General features: G+C 44.8%; 1 protein-coding gene across 9 annotated transcripts in view; it reads right to left on the bottom strand.

Annotated features, from left to right (window-relative positions):
• gria2b (glutamate receptor, ionotropic, AMPA 2b) overlaps nucleotides 1-11,754 on the bottom strand; it is a 30,954-nt gene extending 19,200 nt beyond the window's left edge. For 7 of the 9 annotated variants that reach the window (XR_002835732.2, XM_023791509.2, XM_023791453.2 and 4 more), the window contains exons 1-2: nucleotides 11,355-11,754; nucleotides 10,983-11,123 (exon numbers count right to left, since the gene is read on the bottom strand). Coding sequence is in view for 8 of the 9 variants with exons in the window: in XM_023791509.2 (XP_023647277.1) it covers nucleotides 10,983-11,123; nucleotides 11,355-11,460 (247 nt within the window). In the remaining variant the exon portion in view is untranslated. The remainder of the gene's footprint in view (nucleotides 1-10,982; nucleotides 11,124-11,354) is intronic. The other 2 variants (XM_023791469.2, XM_023791479.2) reach the window with 1 other exon arrangement.
• Nucleotides 11,755-20,066: the final 8,312 nt, after the last annotated feature.

The raw sequence follows: 20,066 nt of genomic DNA, 5'->3' as shown, positions 1-20,066 counted from the left end.
GTGTTGGCGATGGTGTTGGGCAGCCAGTGTTGGTGTTGGCGATGGTGTTGGGCAGCCAGTGTTGGTGTTGGCGATGGTGTTGGGCAGCCAGTGTTGGTGTTGGCGATGGTGTTGGGCAGCCAGTGTTGGTGTTGGCGATGGTGTTGGGCAGCCAGTGTTGGTGTTGGGCAGCCAGTGTTGGTGTTGGGCAGCCAGTGTTGGTGATGGGCAGTCAGTGTTGGTGTTGGGCAGCCAGTGTTGGTGATGGGCAGTTAGTGTTGGTGATGGGCAGTCAGTGTTGGTGTTGTTGATAGTGCTGGGCAGTCAGTGTTGGTGATGGGCAGCAGTGTTGGTGTTGTTGATAGTGCTGGGCAGTCAGTGTTGGTGATGGTGTTGGGCAGCTGATGTTAGTGTTGGTGATGGTATGGGGCAGATGATGTTGGTGATCAGGGCAAACACCCACCCCACCCCCATCAGCAAACTACCTTGCTGCCCCCACCCCCCCACCAACAAACTATACCGCCGGCGGCTCACTCAGGTAATCCTGAGGCCCGCTATTCAAACTGGAGCCCTGCCTGACATCAACATTGTCATTTTATAAATTCTTCTGGCTGTTGGAGGCTTTCGCTGACATTTCCAAAAGGCAGCTGTCTGCTGATCATCCAGGGAATGTTCAGCCCATGAGTTCATGTTCCCCTGTGCCGAAAGTCATTGAGTGCTTTTTGGCCACCGCAGAATTGTGAAGACAAATGGTCATTTCACTAAAATAAAGGCTGCATGATCGCTTGCAGATCCAGAGAAGGATTCAAAATGGAGTTTTACACTGTGGTGAACCAAGGCCACACACGAGGGTATTAGCACATTAGCACAGTGTTGTTTTCAGTGGTTTTTCTTCAACAACAATTTCAAGAAGACAAGAACATAACATCAAAATGAGTTAGACCTCAAAATCATTTCTTTAAACATAAATTAATTACAGTAACCTGCATATACTGACTGTTGTTTTTCAGAAGAATATTATAGTGTGTATTGATGCATCAAGATGAAAAGATTTAATATTTGTTGACTAGTTTATTAGTGGTTTGAGCTGTTCCAAAGGTGTTACTGGCGCAGACTGGAACTATGGCCTGGACAGAGAGATCTGGCCTGACCGTCACCAGCAAGAGTAACATGAAGGTGAATCGATGACTGATCTATATTCATAACCATATACGAGACGACTAAAACCATTAGCCTACAAAATAATGGAAAAAAAATGGGAACAAGAAGAATTCTTATAGATACGTATTATCTTGAGTATAATGATTAATATGACCATGAAAATTAAGAATCTGATTAGCTACACAGGATCAACTCTGACATAGGAAAACAAGGATTATGAACAAAAACATTACATAAAGAAAACAAAGATATATATATATATATATATATATATATATATATATATATATATATATATATATATATATCAGTGTGATTCTGACCTATATGGGGCATACATGAAATCCTGGAAAAGAACAGTGAAAAGACAATATGGGAATGAAGGAATAGCCAATGGATAATTTTTCCATCTAAACAAGGTGTGCAAACAAACATTCAGATTCCGAGAACACAGTGAGATTTCAGGTCTGTATTCCTCAGATTTAAACACTCATTTGCATATTCCTTTAATCCAATTTGCATATTTCACAACTATGTACAGAAATCCTAACTTATATAAATATCTGAAAGTTGCCAACATTGCAGACGATTTTCAGCTGTTATTTGCCTCCAAGCACAAAACATACAAAACAGCGACACCTTAAAGTGACTAAACTCAACCAGAACCAAGTAAAAAATAAGGGACAGGAAATCTGGATCGCTACACACCTCAGCACACGCCCACACATGCAGGATGACGCATTATCGCCTCATAATGCTGACTAATCCAGTATTTTCTGACAGTATATAATGGTGCCGTCCACTGCTGTTTCTTCATTTTTTATATGCGAAAAATTGAAGTTCTCAGTTCTAGTGGTGAGTCACTCTTCACTGTACTACTCTCAAAGTTAATACAATGTGACATTTTCTGAACCTACATGCCTTCCAGAGAAGGCTGTGAGCGGCTTTGAATTTCCCCTTCCGTTTCCATGTCAACAGCCCAGAGTACCGTGCCAGTTACCTGCAATAAGCTTCGTGTTTTCTCCTGTGCTCCTCCTGATTGGTCACCAACAGCGTTGCTTAGTTACCCGCTTTTAATCAGCCCCAGATTTTATGGCGTCTAACCGTCGCCGCGGCGCCCAGGTCCTCGCGCATTATTTGCTGGCCAAAGGTGATGTTCCCTGAGTTTGTGAACTCCGTCTGGCACCTGAGCCGTGACGGTGAGAAATGACAACGGGTAGCTGCATCTGTTCATACAATGCCAGCAGGCGATCCGAGGAGTCGCTTTAACCTTTTGTTAATCCTCAAGTTAAAAAAAGGCCCCAAAGAATTATACTTAGATGTCCTAATTAGATGCCCTGGTTTTCTCAATCATGGACAGACCCTCAGACTTTATGTGCTTAAAGTTTTCACGCGCTAACAGTGACTTGACAATGGACATTTTTGCTAATATGTTATTGCCGCTAATTCTTTGTAGCAGGCAGCTGCATGACCTTAACGAGCGATTCGTTAGCTAACATCCCTTCTCCCTCCGCAGGCTTTGGTTCTAAAGCTGACATTGGTCCCACTGGCCAAGAACGATGCTAATATCTCATCCGCTCACCACAGCCGTTGATGCTTCTTTTTATTTTACCTTGTAGAAACATGTGAGCTACCCTGCAGGTGGAACATTTCGTATATACATTGCGTTTTATTTATTTTGCAAGGCAGAGTCAGATGTGGGGGTTAAGGAACTTGCTCAAGGGCCCAACAGTGAAATAACTCTGCCAAGGCACGGACTTGGACTGGTGACTTTCCCACCCCTGAATCACATTTCTATGTAATACTCTTAGCAACACGTGACCTACCCTATGGATTGAATATTTCATATATGCATATATAAATAACGATAAATACATACAATTCCGAAGTTCATTTAAATTCACATCTTCCCAATATCTGCTTATTTGTAAATGAGTTTGTTTTGAAAACTGTTGGTAAAACATTCCAGCATGAAACTAAAAATAACCCATGACTGTCAGATGGTGTAACAATGTAACACACTGGTCTTCTCCTCTGAGCTGTGCTCCTGTGTCTCAGAATCGGGGAATTGTTAGCCTCTCTGGGGGCCGCAGGCTGACATGGCTAGGCTGACAAGCAGGCCACTTCAGCTATTTTTTGAGCCAAAAGAAAAACGAAAAAGTATCAAAAATGATGCAATGTCAATATTCTGGTAATTGGCACTTTAGCACTAGCGGGAAAATTAGCCGAATTGCTTGCGGTAAAATTAGCCGAATTGCTAGTGGTAAAATTTGACGAATTTCTGGCAGTAAAATTTTCCAAGAGGGTTATACGTGATGTTTTTCCCAAAGTGGGGTCCCTGGTTTTGCCACGGTCCTTGTATACAGCCTAGAATATCCTAGTCTGCCCCTGCTCTGGACATTTGATGTTTAATGAAATCCGACACGTTGCATTTTTCGCACATAGTAACGAGCGGCCTTCACTGTTGGCCACCTCACCTAATACCACTCGCAGCTGCTCTGCAGACGTACAGAGGAACCCAGTCTCTCCGCGGCTCTTTTACTCAGCACCGGATGCGCGTATCAAAGGCGCGACCCGCACATTTTGAGAAAAGGGGGCTTTCAAGGAATGCTCGCCCGAAAAAGCCCTTTGTGCGAAATGGATGCGAGACTATTCATTCGTTTGAAATGAATTACCGTTTGACTTGACCAGCATGTTTGCTTGTACTGGCCATCGCAATTAACCTCATGAAGAACAGCACATTTTAATTGTTCTGTTGTTTTCTTGGCTCAAAACTGGTGCAGTTTTCTGCAGATGAAGTAAAGCCACGAGTATTTAAATATACATTAGTAAAGAAGCATTTTGGACATATACCAAAGGTAAACATACTGGACCACGTTACTAATTATGTATGCTGTCAGAATCGCTTTGTCCTAAATCGGAGTACTTTAGCACACTGGGGATATAGTCGCATTTAAGTGCTGTTTTATTACTGGACTTGGTTCCAGACTTTGTCTGCAGCCAGCCGTAAAATTAAAAAGCGACGATGAAATAGAACTGCAAGTCCTTCACGTTCAAATGCAAGAGTGTTTTTTAATGTGTCATCATATACCGTTAATGAAAAGGCTTTTACATTGCCTCTTAAAACTTCTTAGTAAGTGCACTTTATACGTTCCACTCCTTCTTTAATTAAGAAGGTAATTTGGACGGCCGGCTCGTCCACACTCCCACCGACACACCTGCTGAAGCCAGATGTGACTGTAGAACGCTTTGGTTTATTTCATTTTCCCCTGTATTACTTTTGTGTTTTAGGTTTGAAGACAAACTGTGGCCATCAACACATGATGCTTTGATCAGAAGGCCATCAAGTCTTTCAAGAAACCATCAAAGAATTCTCAGTGCGGAAGGGTCATTCTTCATTCTTTAAGAGTGCAAATAGGATTCATTCAAAGCGTTTCAAAGACTTTGTTTCAATACGTTATAGTAAGACTAGTTAAAAAGGATGTATGTGAAGGTGCTTCACAGACCGACTTGTTAAAACAGGATGACATCATTGGTGTTTTAGTCTGTGGCTGCATAGAAATGTAAATGAGATTAATTGTGGGAGACCTGGGGGTTCAAAGCCTACTGTGAATCAGACTAAAGTCTGCTGCCAATCATTGCAGCAAAACCAATCAATTAGCCAATGTGAAGGCGAGTTAGACCCGCCTCTGAGTGACAGCACACTCCTGTAAGTCCCTCCCACTTATGGCTGCCTGACTTCTCTCATCACTAACGATAACCATCATGACGGTGATGCGTTAGACGCTCAGAATAGAAGAACTCTGTGACACGTTGGCACTGTGGCAGCCTGGCAGTTAATTAAAACTCAAGGCCGAGATCAAAATGTGACACTTAAGAGGTTGTTGAGGCTGATGGAAGATGCAGGAAAAGCAGCTACTGATGACTTAAAGCAAAGAGCATTGGAAACATGGCAACTCATATCCGATTTAATTTACTGCTAAATATAAGCAGAAAGAGACACCGGATTTCAAAATGTATGTCTCAAAACTGCACATCTGAAATCAGCTCTGTCATCTATCTGCTTATCCTGTCAGCTCATGGGTACGTCTAGCAACACAATACACTTCAAAACAGATTTTAGTTTTAGCATTAATCACGATTTTGCTATTACTGTTATTGTTTATTTGGATAGGATATTAAATATAATAACTATCCTGAGACAGAACATAAATGGCTGCCTTAGGGGATTTTAAGGAGGGCAAGGAGCTCCAGTTTGGTCACATCGAACAGGGAAAGTCTATAACTGTTCTTGGTTTATACCATTTGTCAGAGACTGCGAATGCACAGGTTTCTATGACGACCTGACAGCCCACCTTGAGCCAACACTGCGACAGACGCTAAGGTGGCCTGACCTGCACGTCTCCTTCCCTCCCTCCTCCTCTCGGCATCTTACAACTGGAGAGCAAGAACTGTTGCTATAGCAACGGTTAACATTGCTAAAAAAAAATAAAACGCAGGCGTAGTCCGTTCAATTAGCATGCTAAATACGACGAATGCCAGCCAGTATCAAGATAAGGAAATTAATAGCTTGTAAAAAGGATGACAAAATATTCTGTTTACTTGCAATAAATGTAAGTTTGACAAAGTGATTTCTGTTTGCATTAAATGGATACACGTGTTCTCGATGAGTTATGCCATTTCTGCAGATACTTCAACAGGCTGTAAATCTTATATGTATTTGTGTGTGTGTGTGTGTGTGTGTGTGTGTGTGTGCATAGTGATGGGGGGGTTGACATTAGCCATGTATCTAAGCATGGAAAGTAACTAAAACATTTTTCAGCCCTCGCTCCTTCCTTTGTGTTATCATGTGAGTCTCACCTTTCACAGCTAAATCCCTCAGGCAACCAAACAACATACAGATCAAAGCAGACACCCCCCCCCCACACACACCTGCAACCTTACAGGGACCTGCTGCAGAGACCCCGAGGTCTGCTTCAACAAGCACGAATTATCCAGGAAACCATGCCGAACATGGTTCCGTGATCCGGAAAGTTCTTCGCATTGCCGCCCATGACGTGAAATATGATTTTGGAAGGAAATGAACATCACCCAGTGTATTCTGAAGGGAAAAACTGTCCTGCGAAAATCAACGTTTGCTCAATAACTTGCAGGCTTCACTGTTTTGGGGGGCGAGGTGTCTTTGTAACCTGCTCCCCCCGCTGCTGTACTTGGTCGGCCACAATTATAACCTCCGAAGGAAGCATTTGGGCTCGAGCTGTAAAACGTACTGACGATTCATACTATCTGTTCCTGTGAAATAAAAGAAAAGTTGCGAGCTCCTTTGCTCTAAAAACTCACCTAAACACTACACATGGATCTGCAGCCAGTTAGAAATTGGGCGCATAGATGGAGTATAAGGTAACATAGTAATCATTACATTTTTAGCCGATATGTACCAAGGTGAGCTAACTTGCCTGCATCAGCTGAATATTCTGTTAAGGTCTATATACTAAGCAGTGACTTAATACAGCAGAGCTCTTCTGGGCCCAGTGCTGACAGCCTGTGTGTCTCTCATCCGTACGCCGGCGACCGGCCACTCCCGCAGAAATAAGCCAGAACGACACGTGGCCTTAATACCGAGAGATGACTGAGTATAACAGCCAGCGTCGGCCGGGATGTGATGGAGACAACAGGGACTGACTTCAGTGGGAAAGACAGACATCTCAAATGAACCAGAGAAGCAAACGTTCTTCCAGATGTTATCCTTCTACAGTGTTCCCCACACCATACCTTATACCATCTTGCCACTCTTTGTGTGCCAGTGCATTGTCCATTCTGTGCTGGGCATCTAGAACATTCTGTACTTTGCCAGTCAACATATCGACTACATGCACAGCTGCCCCCCCCATCTGCACTCATTCAGCTGAGAACCTCCTACACGCTGCAAGCCGAATAACAAACTGGATGGTATTTAAGCATCTTACTTCACTGGCAGTATATAATGTAAGTATAAGTAATGGCACAGTTAGAAAGTAAAGACATTTTCTTAAGCGATGCAAAGTCCCCGGTTTAAAACAGTACTAATACACACTTACAGTAAATGCACCACCCACAGCTTTGAAAAACTGATCTAACAGATCCCGACAGCTGAAAGAAAACTAAAACAAAACCGAGTTCAGCAGAGTGACCATCTCACTGTGAACCTGTGGTCTCCAACGCCCCCTGAAGAGCTGATCGATGTGAAGTATTTGCTCCGTCTTTCTCTCAGCGTAGCTAAGTAATTCAGACACCAGCTGGACAGTATTCTGACCAAGGGGGCATGTTTCCAGCAAGGACGAGCCGAGGAACCACAAACACTGAAGGCATGGCTCAGTCACGCTGCTCAGCTGTATGTATGTGTATGTAGGCATGGCTCAGTCACGCTGCTCAGCTGTATGTATGTGTATGTAGGCATGGCTCAGTCACGCTGCTCAGCTGTATGTATGTGTATGTAGGCATGGCTCAGTCACGCTGCTCAGCTGTATGTATGTGTATGCAGGCATGGCTCAGGTCACGCTGCTCAGCTGTATGTATGTGTATGTAGGCATGGCTCAGTCACGCTGCTCACCTGTATGTACGTGTGTACCTGTAGGCATGGCTCAGTCACGCTGCTCAGCTGTATGTATGTGTACTGTATGTATGTAGGCATGGCTCAGTCACGCTGCTCAGCTGTATGTACGTGTATGTATGTAGGTATGGCTCAGTCACGCTGATCAGCTGTATGTACGTGTATGTATGTAGGCATGGCTCAGCCACGCTGCTCAGCTGTATGTACGTGTGTGTATGTAGGCATGGCTCAGTCATGCTGCTCAGCTGTATGTATGTGTGTGCATGTAGGCATGGCTCAGTCACGCTGCTCAGCTGTATGTATGTGCGTGTATGTAGGCATGGCTCAGTCACACTGCTGTGTTTATCAGCCAGCGGTATAGACATCACCGAAATCAGGGCTGCAGCTGTCGGTGGGGCAGTGTTATTATAAAATGCCATTAGGTCTCCCGGCAACACGATCCAATTTCAGCGGCTATGTAGGTTAGGGCTTTAAAGATACATCGTAAGTTTTTTATAAAGAGAAATCTTTCCTTTCATACGCGTGCTCCAGGTTCACATTCACATCACGGATCTATCAGCGCAAGCGGCGGATTCCGTGCTGTAACCCCCCGCCACACACACACACACACACACACACTCCTCCCCGCGGGCCGTCTGTCCATTTCTAATCGCCCTGGTTTTCCTTGACCTCTCTCCCAGCGTGAGACAAGGCTCACTCAGTAACAAGAGGCTGTCTGCATAGTAGGGGGGAAAATAATTTACACCTAGAGCAGAAAATGAGCGCGTGAGGACCGCGCCGTCTGTTTCAGAGCTGCGGGGACATCCCCTGTCTGTCCATTATCCCCTATCTGTCCATTATTGCATCTCTTAGGTCGATATTGACGAGTTCTACATTTACAAACATTATTGTTCGAATGGATGCCATTAGGAGAGCAGTCAGTGCCTGGTTTTACAAACAGCCGGCGCTTCATTGATTGAAAACGCATCTACACCCAGTTTTGGCAAAATGAAAATAAAAAACCTGAATGAAAACACACGCTGTTTGGGTTTCTGCAGAAGAGCTATTGAACAGGGACTTCAGAAAAGAGATCTTTCTACAAAGGTGCGTGTAGTGTTTCATTCAGTCAAGTGCTTCCTTCGACTACGGATCTTCTACTGCCGTCAGTTCTTTGGTGCATGGTCTACTGGAACCCCTCTCACAATTTCTGCATGGAACGGTATATCGGCACCATCTGCAAGAGTGTGGTTTGCATGGCTACTTGCAGAGCTGCTGTCATTTCTAGCCAAGTGCTGCTGGGTCCTGTCACGTTATAAAGACACACTTGTCGGGTGAATGGAGGTGTGTTACTGACCCTGGGCACTCGACCATGTGGGAAGGTCTCGATGCTCGGCAGGGACCTGGGTGTGCCATACCACACTTCATGGAGTTGACTTGTCAACGCTGGACTCATTTACTGACAGCTGACCGACAGCAAATTCTGTTTTTCAGGAATATAAACTTGGATTCCTTGGGGGCTCTTTACAAGTGATGTACAGTTCCTAAAGAGCTGTTAAGGTGCTCATGAAATATCTGCACTTTCACAAGTGCTGTGATGTACCTCTTAGGATGCATTTGCTCTAACTCGGGGAAGAATAACTGGCCATCGAATCTGTTATGGCTGAACGTTTACTGAATGCTTTTCGGAACGTTCCAGTGCAAGCAATTAAAACGTAGCGCCCTGCTTAATTACGCACAATGTTATCTTAAGGAGTGTGTTTCAATTCATCTCTTACCAGTTAAATTTCAAACTTAATAAGCTAACCAGACTTATTGCTATTCAGTTATCCATGCAGTTAATATAGATATTCGGTTTTCATCTGTGAGCAAAGTGGTCCAATCAAGCATTATTAAACGTCAAGATATACATATAACGTGCACTATATATAGTGATTGCTTTTGAGTCAGAGTGCCATCTAGTGTTTTAATAGGAAATAAAACAGAAAGCTGTCCATCACACACAACGAGATAACCTTGTTCATTCTGACTGATTTTCACTGCGTGGGCGGATAGGAAAACGACATTTTAACAACAGAGAATAAAAGTAAATCGCGCGCTTCTTAATCCGAATAGTGTTCCTGCCTGGAAGGACTGGTTTACTTATTAAACTGTAATGGTCACAATTATTGATTTGTCATATGTCGTAAAATAAAACATTTTGTGCCAAACATATGTAAAATTATTGCGTTTATCATTTATCTGGTTTAGCATTTAATCCAGATAGATATAGTTATATAAAAATCCCAGTTTCACAACATGTTTATTGATTGCACAGGATAGACATATGGCCAATTTGAACAATATCCAATATGCCATTATCCAATACTGGACATTTATGTGCCGGGAATTACCAAACTTTCAGCGCTTTCATACTTTGAAACCTGCTCTTAACACGTAGTTCATCACGTACTAGATAAATGCGATTTAGCTCTGATTTAGGAAGCAGAACAGAGCAGATGTGTGCCTGTACCGGTAATCGTCGATCGCCGAAACGACTCTCAGTCCGACGGCACAGGAGCGGCCAGCTTTGTTTAAATGCACATATGTCACAAGGCGATATCACCGCAATCGCTCATTCACTGTGGTCTCCTTGTGAAATAACCCACTTTGTTTGTCTTTGCCGTAACGTTAAATGCGCAATACAGATAAAATACTATTAAAATTGCACGCTGTGAACGTGCACAGTGGCCACAATCGAATAAGCGATTTATAATGGTGTAATCTATAAGTGCATTACAAGACAAACGCAATATACCAACCCGCTGGTTGGCACAGCTGTCCAGGGAGAAAAATCCACTTTGCGTTCAACGTGCATTTATCTAAATATACCTACTTGTATTTGGTGTGTATTATGTTTTTAAGATAAATCCACCCTCGCCGCCTGAATTTTCAGCGAAATAGCATATTTACCATCACTAAATCATGATCAATAGATTACAGCACAGTCCTTTTCCCCTTAATTCATTATATCTGTCTCCAATTTCTGAAACTGTTGCCGTGGAAACCAACTGGCACTGATGCCTGAAGTTAAAGGCAAGTGTCTATTTGTGGTAATATGCATTACAATCTTCACATTTTACTATTAATGAATACTTCCATTGATAACATTTTATGTGAATGCCCCTTACATCTCCAACAGACGACGCGTTACTGGAAACTGTGCCAAATGAGGTCGCACAAACGGCACAATAAAACAATATTTTCTTGTATGCATTTGTGCGTGTGTGGTACTTACAGCAATTGGTGACCGCAAAACTGTTTGCTACTTCCAGATTGTCAATGTGGGGCGTCAGTCTGAATTCGGGCGTGCCGAACTGAACCATGCCGACGCGAAAGGCGCTGTATTCCTGGTCCGCACCCCTTGGAAATAGTCCGCCTGCGGAGCACAAGCAGATAAAAACGTTTATATGAAATAATTTTCTCAAACTGCTTTACAGTTAAATTTGCATATTCCCCCCAGATTTGTATGCGATTTGCCTCACATATTTATCCACCATATCCAATAAATGAGCTATCTAAGGTTGTGACAGACATGCTTGTTCGCATTCATATTCATTTATTTTATTGTAGTGTGTTCGCCGATTCATCGTGTTTCCTTTTAACATACCGATTTGTACGCTAGGAGAACCGCCAAACGATAGTCCCCATAAAAAAGAAAGAAGGAAGACGGATAAATTCATATTTTGTAGCATTTCCACAAGGTGCGACCACATCCACCGGCAAAAAAATCCCTCCTTGCTTCAACCAAAGTCAACCTTAGATCCTATTCATAATGAATTTAGGCTATTCAGTCTGCAGCCGGTCTGGGTGATGTGTTGTATGTGGCTATTGAGCTCCAGTTCCAGTGACGAAGAGGATGGTAGTGCTGGTTTACAGACTCTCTCCTTCCTCCTGCTGCTGTTGTCCCTCCGAATAGCCGCCTCGGCTCCGCACTCAAGAGCTCCGCACTTACATCCGCGACTCACAGCAGCTCATTTCGGCACCAAGGGGGGGCATGTTAATGAGGCCGTAAAGATACGAAGAGAGCCGAAGCCAATGCGCCCCCCCCACCTCTCTCCACATCCGGAAGAACCTACCGTTTAACTATCATTTAGCTGCTGCTTCATTGCTTTCATGCACTCGTATGACAGAATTTGCCGGCGTTATGTATTTATGCTTTAATAGAATTATGGGAATTTATCGACTTAATAAGCCGCCCTATACTCTTATTACCAATAATGTGTCGATTGCATTGCTGTTAATTCTAACGTATGACAAAAAAGAGATTTAGCAGTTCTTATAATTGTTAATATATAATTGTTCACTGAGCAGTGAAGGTATTAGGCTACATGGTTTATTGCATGACTCCGCATGTGTATTCGGCGATGTGCGATCTCTCCAGTTTGACATAATGCAATCCCTGAGTACATCTTGACCTCATTAAATGACATGGTAGGCCAGCCTCCACCGAAGCACATTAAAGCATTTTAGGGAATTATATTTTATAGGCGAGAGCTAACCGACCCCAGTTAAGTATGTTAACTTGATTCGCCCGATACCCTCATATTCATAAAATTAGCGCATGTTCTTCAGCACTGTCCAACACTGCTGCATAGAACCTTGCCACACTGTAGGTATGGAACCGTATGGTAACGCGCCTCTAATTAATTTGGTGTCAGATTGTAAAGTGCTAGTTTTGTCATCAGTCTCATACACATTTTGACATTTTCAGCTCCTTAATTCTTTATTAATGCAGCGTTTCACACTTATCGTCTTAGATTATTTTAATCACACTGGGAAACAACGTTCAAGGCAGCATGAATATTTGGCTAAATATTATAGAGTTAAAAAAAGAATGATTATTATATGGACCAGAATACCTCGTGTGTTTCCTTTTCCAGCTAATTCCATTTTATATAATTGGTAAATTCATATTATAATAGGAAAACGATCATTAAAGTGCAAACTCTGCGGTTACACAATCACCGCTGTATGTAACTGCGAAATAAATTGGTCTTTTGGCAGACAGACGCGGAACCATCAGAGACGCCGGGGAAGGTTTGCCGTACAGTATATTTATAGCCATCTTCAATAAACGCGTCTCTATATCAGCACTGCCTTCCTACCGCACAGAAGACCAAAAAACACCCGTAGATTCGTTACAGATAAGAGAGGAGGTCTGTACCAGAAGGACTGAAGATGTCTGACAACCAAACGCAGATTCAGACCTTGCGTTTTAAACGGGCTTTCTGCGCAGGTCACCTGTGTAAGCTTCAACCCCCACCACTACCTCCTGAAAATCATTTAATATCTACAAAGAAGTACATGCACCATTGCAGATGTACAAGAAAAGACTGGTTGCATAACGTGCATTTTTGCTTTTGCCAAGGAGGCGCGCGCTCCGCGCTCTCTTCTTACCAAGGCCACGGGTATGCTTCTCGGTCCTCTCGTAACATTTTCATTAAATACTTGGGAAGTTAAGTGCCAAACGAGACATTTTATAATACGTGTGTGTGTATGTCTATATGTTGAATGAACGAACGTTTTGCAGTATATACACTTATGCATGTAATTCCCGGAGGATTTAGTTTAAAAACACTTCTCCACTGGCCAGCTCGTGCATTTTCCGGGATGCCGTCGTTATAGATTTCATCATTGAGATGGCACGTGTAGCGCAGATAATCTCTACAAAGTCAAAATGAATAAACCTAGAATGCCTGCCGTGGTAATTCATGCTTTAGAGTCACGGATGCAGTGATGAAATGCGTGATACACAGGTGTTGCTGTGTGCATCGAGCACACCATCCACTCGCCTAGCTCTGTCAACACAAAGGGGCTCCATTAGCAGGACTGGTCTGAATCTGGGTTACATTTACCCCCAGGCAGTACAGGGGATATATTTTGAGGAAACATGTAATGGATGTTACCAGAGTATGACGTAAGTCAGTGTGGAGAACGGCCATGTAATCCTTTACACTAAAACCACTGGGAAGAGGGTTAAACCGCGGTTGATAAGCAGTGAATTAACATTATGAGGATGTGTCACTTGTCACATTCAGAATGCATCACTTGCTTAAAATATTACTGTGGACAACTGACATACAGAGAAAGGCTTTTCATGTCCTCTGTCATTACGTGCTGTACTTTTGTTTGCACCTACTGTCGATTTATGATTTAAAAATACCTCTGTATTAGATTATGTGGCCTTACGTTAAACCACCTTCCTGAACAGCTACTCAAACCAGCACCTTGGATACAGATTTGACCGAAGTCAATGTGTGCCTCTATGGGCGAGGACACACTGCCCGTTGTCGGTTCAAATCTCATGTCCGGTAGAGCGATTTCACCTTTGAATCCTTGAGCAAGGCCAGTAGCCACAATTGCTGCCGGTACTGGCCAAGCCTGCTGTCTTCGTTGCATGGATGAACCTGTCCGCAACATAAATAGAGTGTAAATGTACTATACTGAAAAAACTACTACAGGAGTTACAGGGCATCTGACCAAGCAGTAGGAACCTTCTCCTGCATGTTCTGTAACCTGCAGAAACCCTCCGGATGCAGAGTGTCTATGCAGCCTGAATGTCACTGCCAGAGCTGCCTCTGAGTCACTCATTCTGCCTCCGATGCCACTTGACATTATGCATATTCATGAGCCACTGCGCCGGTTCCTGGATTGTAATGAAACCCACTAAGCGGCATTGTCGTCTTATGCTGCACGTGCCTTTAAGTGTCAGTACAGTAGAATATGTTTGCTCCCCCTACCCTCTGCCTAAAAGGAGATATATTCTCCTTTGTTTTATTAAAGGCGGTCTTCAATTTTATTTTACAGTACAAGGAAATTATGTAGCACGCACTTTTATTGAAAGTGAAGTAGATTTCACAAAGCAGGGTCAGACAGCCCCAGAAGGATTTGGGGGTTAAGGATCTCGCTCAGGGGCCCAACAGTTAAATCATACCACAGGCCATGGGATTCGAACCAACGACCTTCTGCTCACGGGCACAGCGTGCTGAACCACAGAAACACGGTAAATCCCTTCAAAACATGCACAGCAGTTCGCTATATTCACTACACGTCTTTGAGTCTTTTTCTCTATGAATTTAGAAGCGTGTCTTAAACCTCTGTGACATCATGACTTTCTCTTTTGTTTCAGAGTTGTTAAAATAGCCGTCTCTGTGCCAATTTTCGGCAAATTTATGAGTATAAACCCACGGTGAGGCCAGGGACAGATGGAAGAGGTAGACAGGCAGACGTGCTTTATGCTGTCAAATGCAGACAGGAGCGGCGAGCAGAGAGAAGGCAGAGAGCCGGGCGGCTTTATGCAAAAGAAGGAGAAATCTGCTAAATGCATAAAAGAGCTTGCAAGAGAATGACCTTTCTGAGAATAACTGCTGAAGTGGAAACGACGGCACACAATGAGGGCCTGTGTAATCATCAGCAAGGTGACAGGCGGGGGGGGGGGGGGGGGGGGCACAGAGCATCCTAATGCAATACCCACCCAGCTAGGCTTTGTTAAACCGGCAGTGTCATTTTCCTGGCATACAGGAACCAACAGCAACTGGGACACTAAGAATCAAAGCCTAAGAAAGCTACTGAACCATTATGATTTACCAACTGTAGTCAGGGGATCATCTTTAATTTTTACCACAATGGAAAAACAGGGTTTCTTTTTTCCAAAACCCGTCCAGAATAAGGTGTGCATTGTTTAGTGTCAATTTGCTTTGCATAAATGCATTGTACCAAATATAGTTTAATTGGTTAATTGATTTCTCAGGGGTATACTGGCTTTCTAATGGTTTGATAAGCATTAGCTATTTCTGTCTAAAATTTCAATGCCCATAGATTTTCAATTATAGACTTCAAAAACTGTTTCTGTTTGACAGCTGATGCACGTCGTATTGGTGCCACTTCACGCTCTAGACTCAACATTGCCGTATGTGCATTTTTTTCAGGAGCAACAGCAATTTAACAGTGTTCGGGAGCAAAACATTGTACAGAGATGGACTAGTTAACTGGATTCAAAAGTTTATTTTTCAGCTGACACTGCAGCTCCCCAGTGGAGAGGACTGGAAAAAGCAGCACAGAGGAGTGAAAGTGATTCGAAGTCCTTGGCATCAGTTTGTCATGTTGGTCACAGTAATTTTGGGGAGAGGTGAGGGTTACTATTGAGTGACATCATTGGGCCTTATTTATTTAAGTTTGAAATATCTGAGAAAGATGTTATTATTGTTGTCGCTGTTGTTGTTGTAACAACTTGCCCTAGACAGAGCATTCAGAGAAATGCTGTTGGATGCCCACATAGGACAGACATCATTGTCTTAAGCACCTCCTGACAGAATGACAGAAGCAGGCCACCTATATCACCTGCATCTCGGATTCACAGCCATGTGACTCTCACAGTCTGGGACCATTTGGTGAGGTAGAACACGGCCAGCAAGGCACTGCAGTAGGCAGGCTTTGTTCCTGCCAACACGGATGCCTTAGCATAGCATTTGCCAGACTCAAGAAGTTCATCCGTATACTCTCATTCTTGGCACGCCCACCTAGAGTGGCACAGGAGTGATCGGTCATACCAGGGGCACCCTACGGGGGGTCGGGGCGGGGGTGGGAGGAGAGTTAGGATTATTCCAAAAATTTGGAACACAAGTGGATTGTTCTGGTTCGGAGGGCAAAATTCATTTACTTTTATGGGGCCCAAGATCTCAGTGATGTGGGGGTGTTGAGCCCGGCCAAGGGAAGCCTCGGCTCGACTTCTGCAGTGACTGGGAGATCCTGAGACGGCTCACCTCTCTTTACCGTGAAGTTAGTTTCCATGGTAGCAGCAGCCTTGATTCTAGCTATCCAGACAGAGACGCAGGACTCCACGAGCTACTCCTGCTTGGAGCAGTTGAACTTCACCATTTGTTTAAGTAGGGCAGCAGATGTTCAGGGTGGTCACTGCCCTGCCTGCTGCCAGCCCAGGATCATCGCCAGCTCTGGATTAGTGTCTTGATCCTTCTACTACTCCTAAGGATTGATGCTGAGGTGCTCATCTACTACAAAGACGATGCCAACAGTTGTCCTGCTGTTGGGAACAGTAAGTTTAGCCATCAATATTACTGGAATAACAGAACAGGTGATGCCAAGCAGACACCCTGCCTACTGAAGAGCCTTCCGCCACCTGTCCCTCAGATGGCATGATTAGTCCACAGCATGAACTTCACCCTGCGTAAGTTTACCACAGCCAGGAACTCCCACTCGGTGACGCAGTTCCTCTCACATTGGATGAGGACCCAGCTACAGGAGGTGTATCTTTCATCTGAGTAGGCCTTCCTGGGAAAACATCCCCTGCCGGTCTCCATTATCTATATCAATGATAAATAGCCTCTGTGTATCATGGGGGGTCAGTACAGGTGTCAAGTCAACAGCAAGGATGGGCTGGACACCTCCCTCTGCATGTAGATTGCCAGGGTGGATATTGCCATATGTACAGACAGGTTGTCAGGGACTATGAGGCCTGTTAATAAAGACCCACACCATGAGGTCACCGGGGCATTTCAGAATCCAAACAGCATAACTATGAATCACCACAGGCCTTCCACAACGTGAACGACGTTCTCCTTTGCATCCAGAGCCAGGCCAATCTGACAGTTACTGTTTTGTAAGCCCACAGAACTACCTAGAGCCGGTGATGTTATCCAGGGAATTGTTGATATGAGGCAAAGGTTCTGTTGAGGGATGCTGGTTAACGGTCTATAACCCGGAAAATACCTCACCTCCTGCTCTTGTTTCTAATGAGCGCAATGCTTGATTGCCAGCCCAGGCCAACCATCAGAACCATTATCTAGGGTACCGCTGAGTGCACCTGTTGCTTAGCTTCTGTTCCAGATACCTGTCAGAATATGGCAGTTGACATCAATGACCTGTAGCAGCTGAAACGGGCAGGCCCTTGCCTTATGACAGCAATGTCATTTAGCCAACCTGAGTTTCTGCAGAATGCCTTTGTGACCATGAGTCAGCTCTGGCATATGTATTCACTCCTGTCCCTGGAGAATTAGATTTCCTGTTAGAAAGAAGAAATCCTTACTTACCAAGTGGTGGTGGCCAGCAGACTGATGCCACAATTGGCCTCCAGAGCGAGGCCCTTAACCATAGCTGGTCCAGGGACTGACCGACCCTGTTTTCTCACTTGTAAGTCGCTTTGGATAAAAGCATCTTTGAAATAAATTAATGGATGGATAAAACATGTATGCTATGTATATAACAGTCCAATCGCTGTATGTTTGGGGCCCCTGGTTTTAAAGATAATACCAACATCACCTTTGTCAATCTACAGTGTTCCATCCATGGATTGGCTTGTGTTGTGGGACATGCTCTGATGTCAGGTATGCTTGTTTGTCTGTACACGCCCCCCCCCAAAGAACATTTCTGCTTCATCTCTTCAAGATGGTGGAAGGAGTGGAAGCAGCAAATGTTTTGTGACTGGCCATGTCATAGTGGTGTGTCAGTTTGCATTGGCTTCTGCTGATGTTCTGCAAAGGTATCAGTCTGTTCCAAGTTACGTCACCAGTGACTCACCCTCTATTCACATACAGCGGCGAAAGATCCTTGACAATTCTGATGTTCCTTGTGTATTATAGGAAATGATGATTATTTAACTATCATTGTTAAATGATTATAATAATGACGGTGATGATCATTATAGATCCATTCATCTTCCAAACACTCATCTAGTAGAATGTCCTGGGGTATTTACTGATCTGAATTTGCTTTAATAAAGTACTAAAGCTTAAGGTATTTAACTAGACAAATGAATTACTTCGATATATAAAGCTGGATTTGAAGTCAGCTGGAATTAAACTGTAGTATAAATAAGAGCAGGTAAGGGTTTATCTGGCAACCCGGATGCCATTCTGAGCATCCTTATAGACAGGGGCTAAGCTCTTAGCCTCCGATACCAGCACAGGATGTGGCAGCCTTGTTTAATTATTGATATGAGAATGAGACTGATGTGTGCCAGGCGTCCATATGGAAAACTCAGCAGCAACCTCGACACGCACCTCAAGGGCTGCTTTCTTGTTTACAGTGGTGGGTGAGTAACTCCACAGGGAAGTTTCCGAGTTCCTCAGGCAGAAACATAACCATACACCACAAATAATGTGCTAGCATTAATTGCACAATCCCATACTGAGAATGCACTGTCCATTTTTCATGGAGATGAAGCGTAAGTGATTTTGGCCCGTCCCGATCCTTCGCAGGATCCCTTTAGGGGAACCGTCCCTGTAAAAAAAGATCACCGAGTTAGGACAGAATTAGAAGTAGGTCTACAGAAAGCTAACATTAGCTATATGCTGACACAAGGATAAATTAGTTCCTTATGACCTTTGACTCACACAGACCACCCAATCCCAATGGCCACCCCGACACCACACGGAGACAGAGACCCGGCCACCCCATTGGCCACGCCGACACCACACAGAGATGGAGACCCGGCCACCCCATTGGCCACGCCGACACCACACAGAGATGGAGACCCGGCCACCCCATTGGCCACGCCGACACCACACAGAGACTGAAACCCGGCCTCCTCATTGGCCACCCCGGCACCACACGAAGACTGAAACCCGGCCTCCCCATTGGCCACCCCGGCACCACACGAAGACTGAAACCCGGCCACCCCATTGGCCACCCCGACACCACACAGAGACTGAAACCCGGCCTCCCCATTGGCCACCCCGACACCACACAGAGACTGAAACCCGGCCTCCCCATTGGCCACCCCGACACCACACAGAGACTGAAACCCGGCCTCCCCATTGGCCACCCCGACACCACACAGAGACTGAAACCCGGCCTCCCCATTGGCCACCCCGACACCACACAGAGACTGAAACCCGGCCTCCCCATTGGCCACCCCGACACCACACAGAGACTGAAACCCGGCCTCCCCATTGGCCACCCCGACACCACACAGAGACTGAAACCCGGCCTCCCCATTGGCCACCCCGACACCACACGGAGACTGAAACCCGGCCTCCCCATTGGCCACCCCGACACCACACGAAGACTGAAGCCCGGCCTCCCCATTGGCCACCCCGGCACCACACGAAGACTGAAACCCGGCCAGCCCATTGGCCACCCCGACACCACACAGAGACTGAAACCCGGCCACCCCATTGGCCACCCAGACACCACACAGAGACTGAAACCCAGCCACCCCATTGGCCATGCCGACACCACATGGAGACTGAAACCCGGCCACCCCATTGGCCACGCCGACACCACATGGAGACTGAAACCCGGCCACCCCATTGGCCACCCCGACACCACACAGAGATGGAGACCCGGCCACCCCATTGGCCAC

This window comes from Paramormyrops kingsleyae, chromosome 12, assembly GCF_048594095.1.
Source record: "Paramormyrops kingsleyae isolate MSU_618 chromosome 12, PKINGS_0.4, whole genome shotgun sequence".
NCBI lineage: Eukaryota > Metazoa > Chordata > Actinopteri > Osteoglossiformes > Mormyridae > Paramormyrops > Paramormyrops kingsleyae.
The sequence above is the reverse complement of the archived record's forward strand: the minus strand, read 5'-3'. Positions and strand labels throughout refer to the sequence as shown.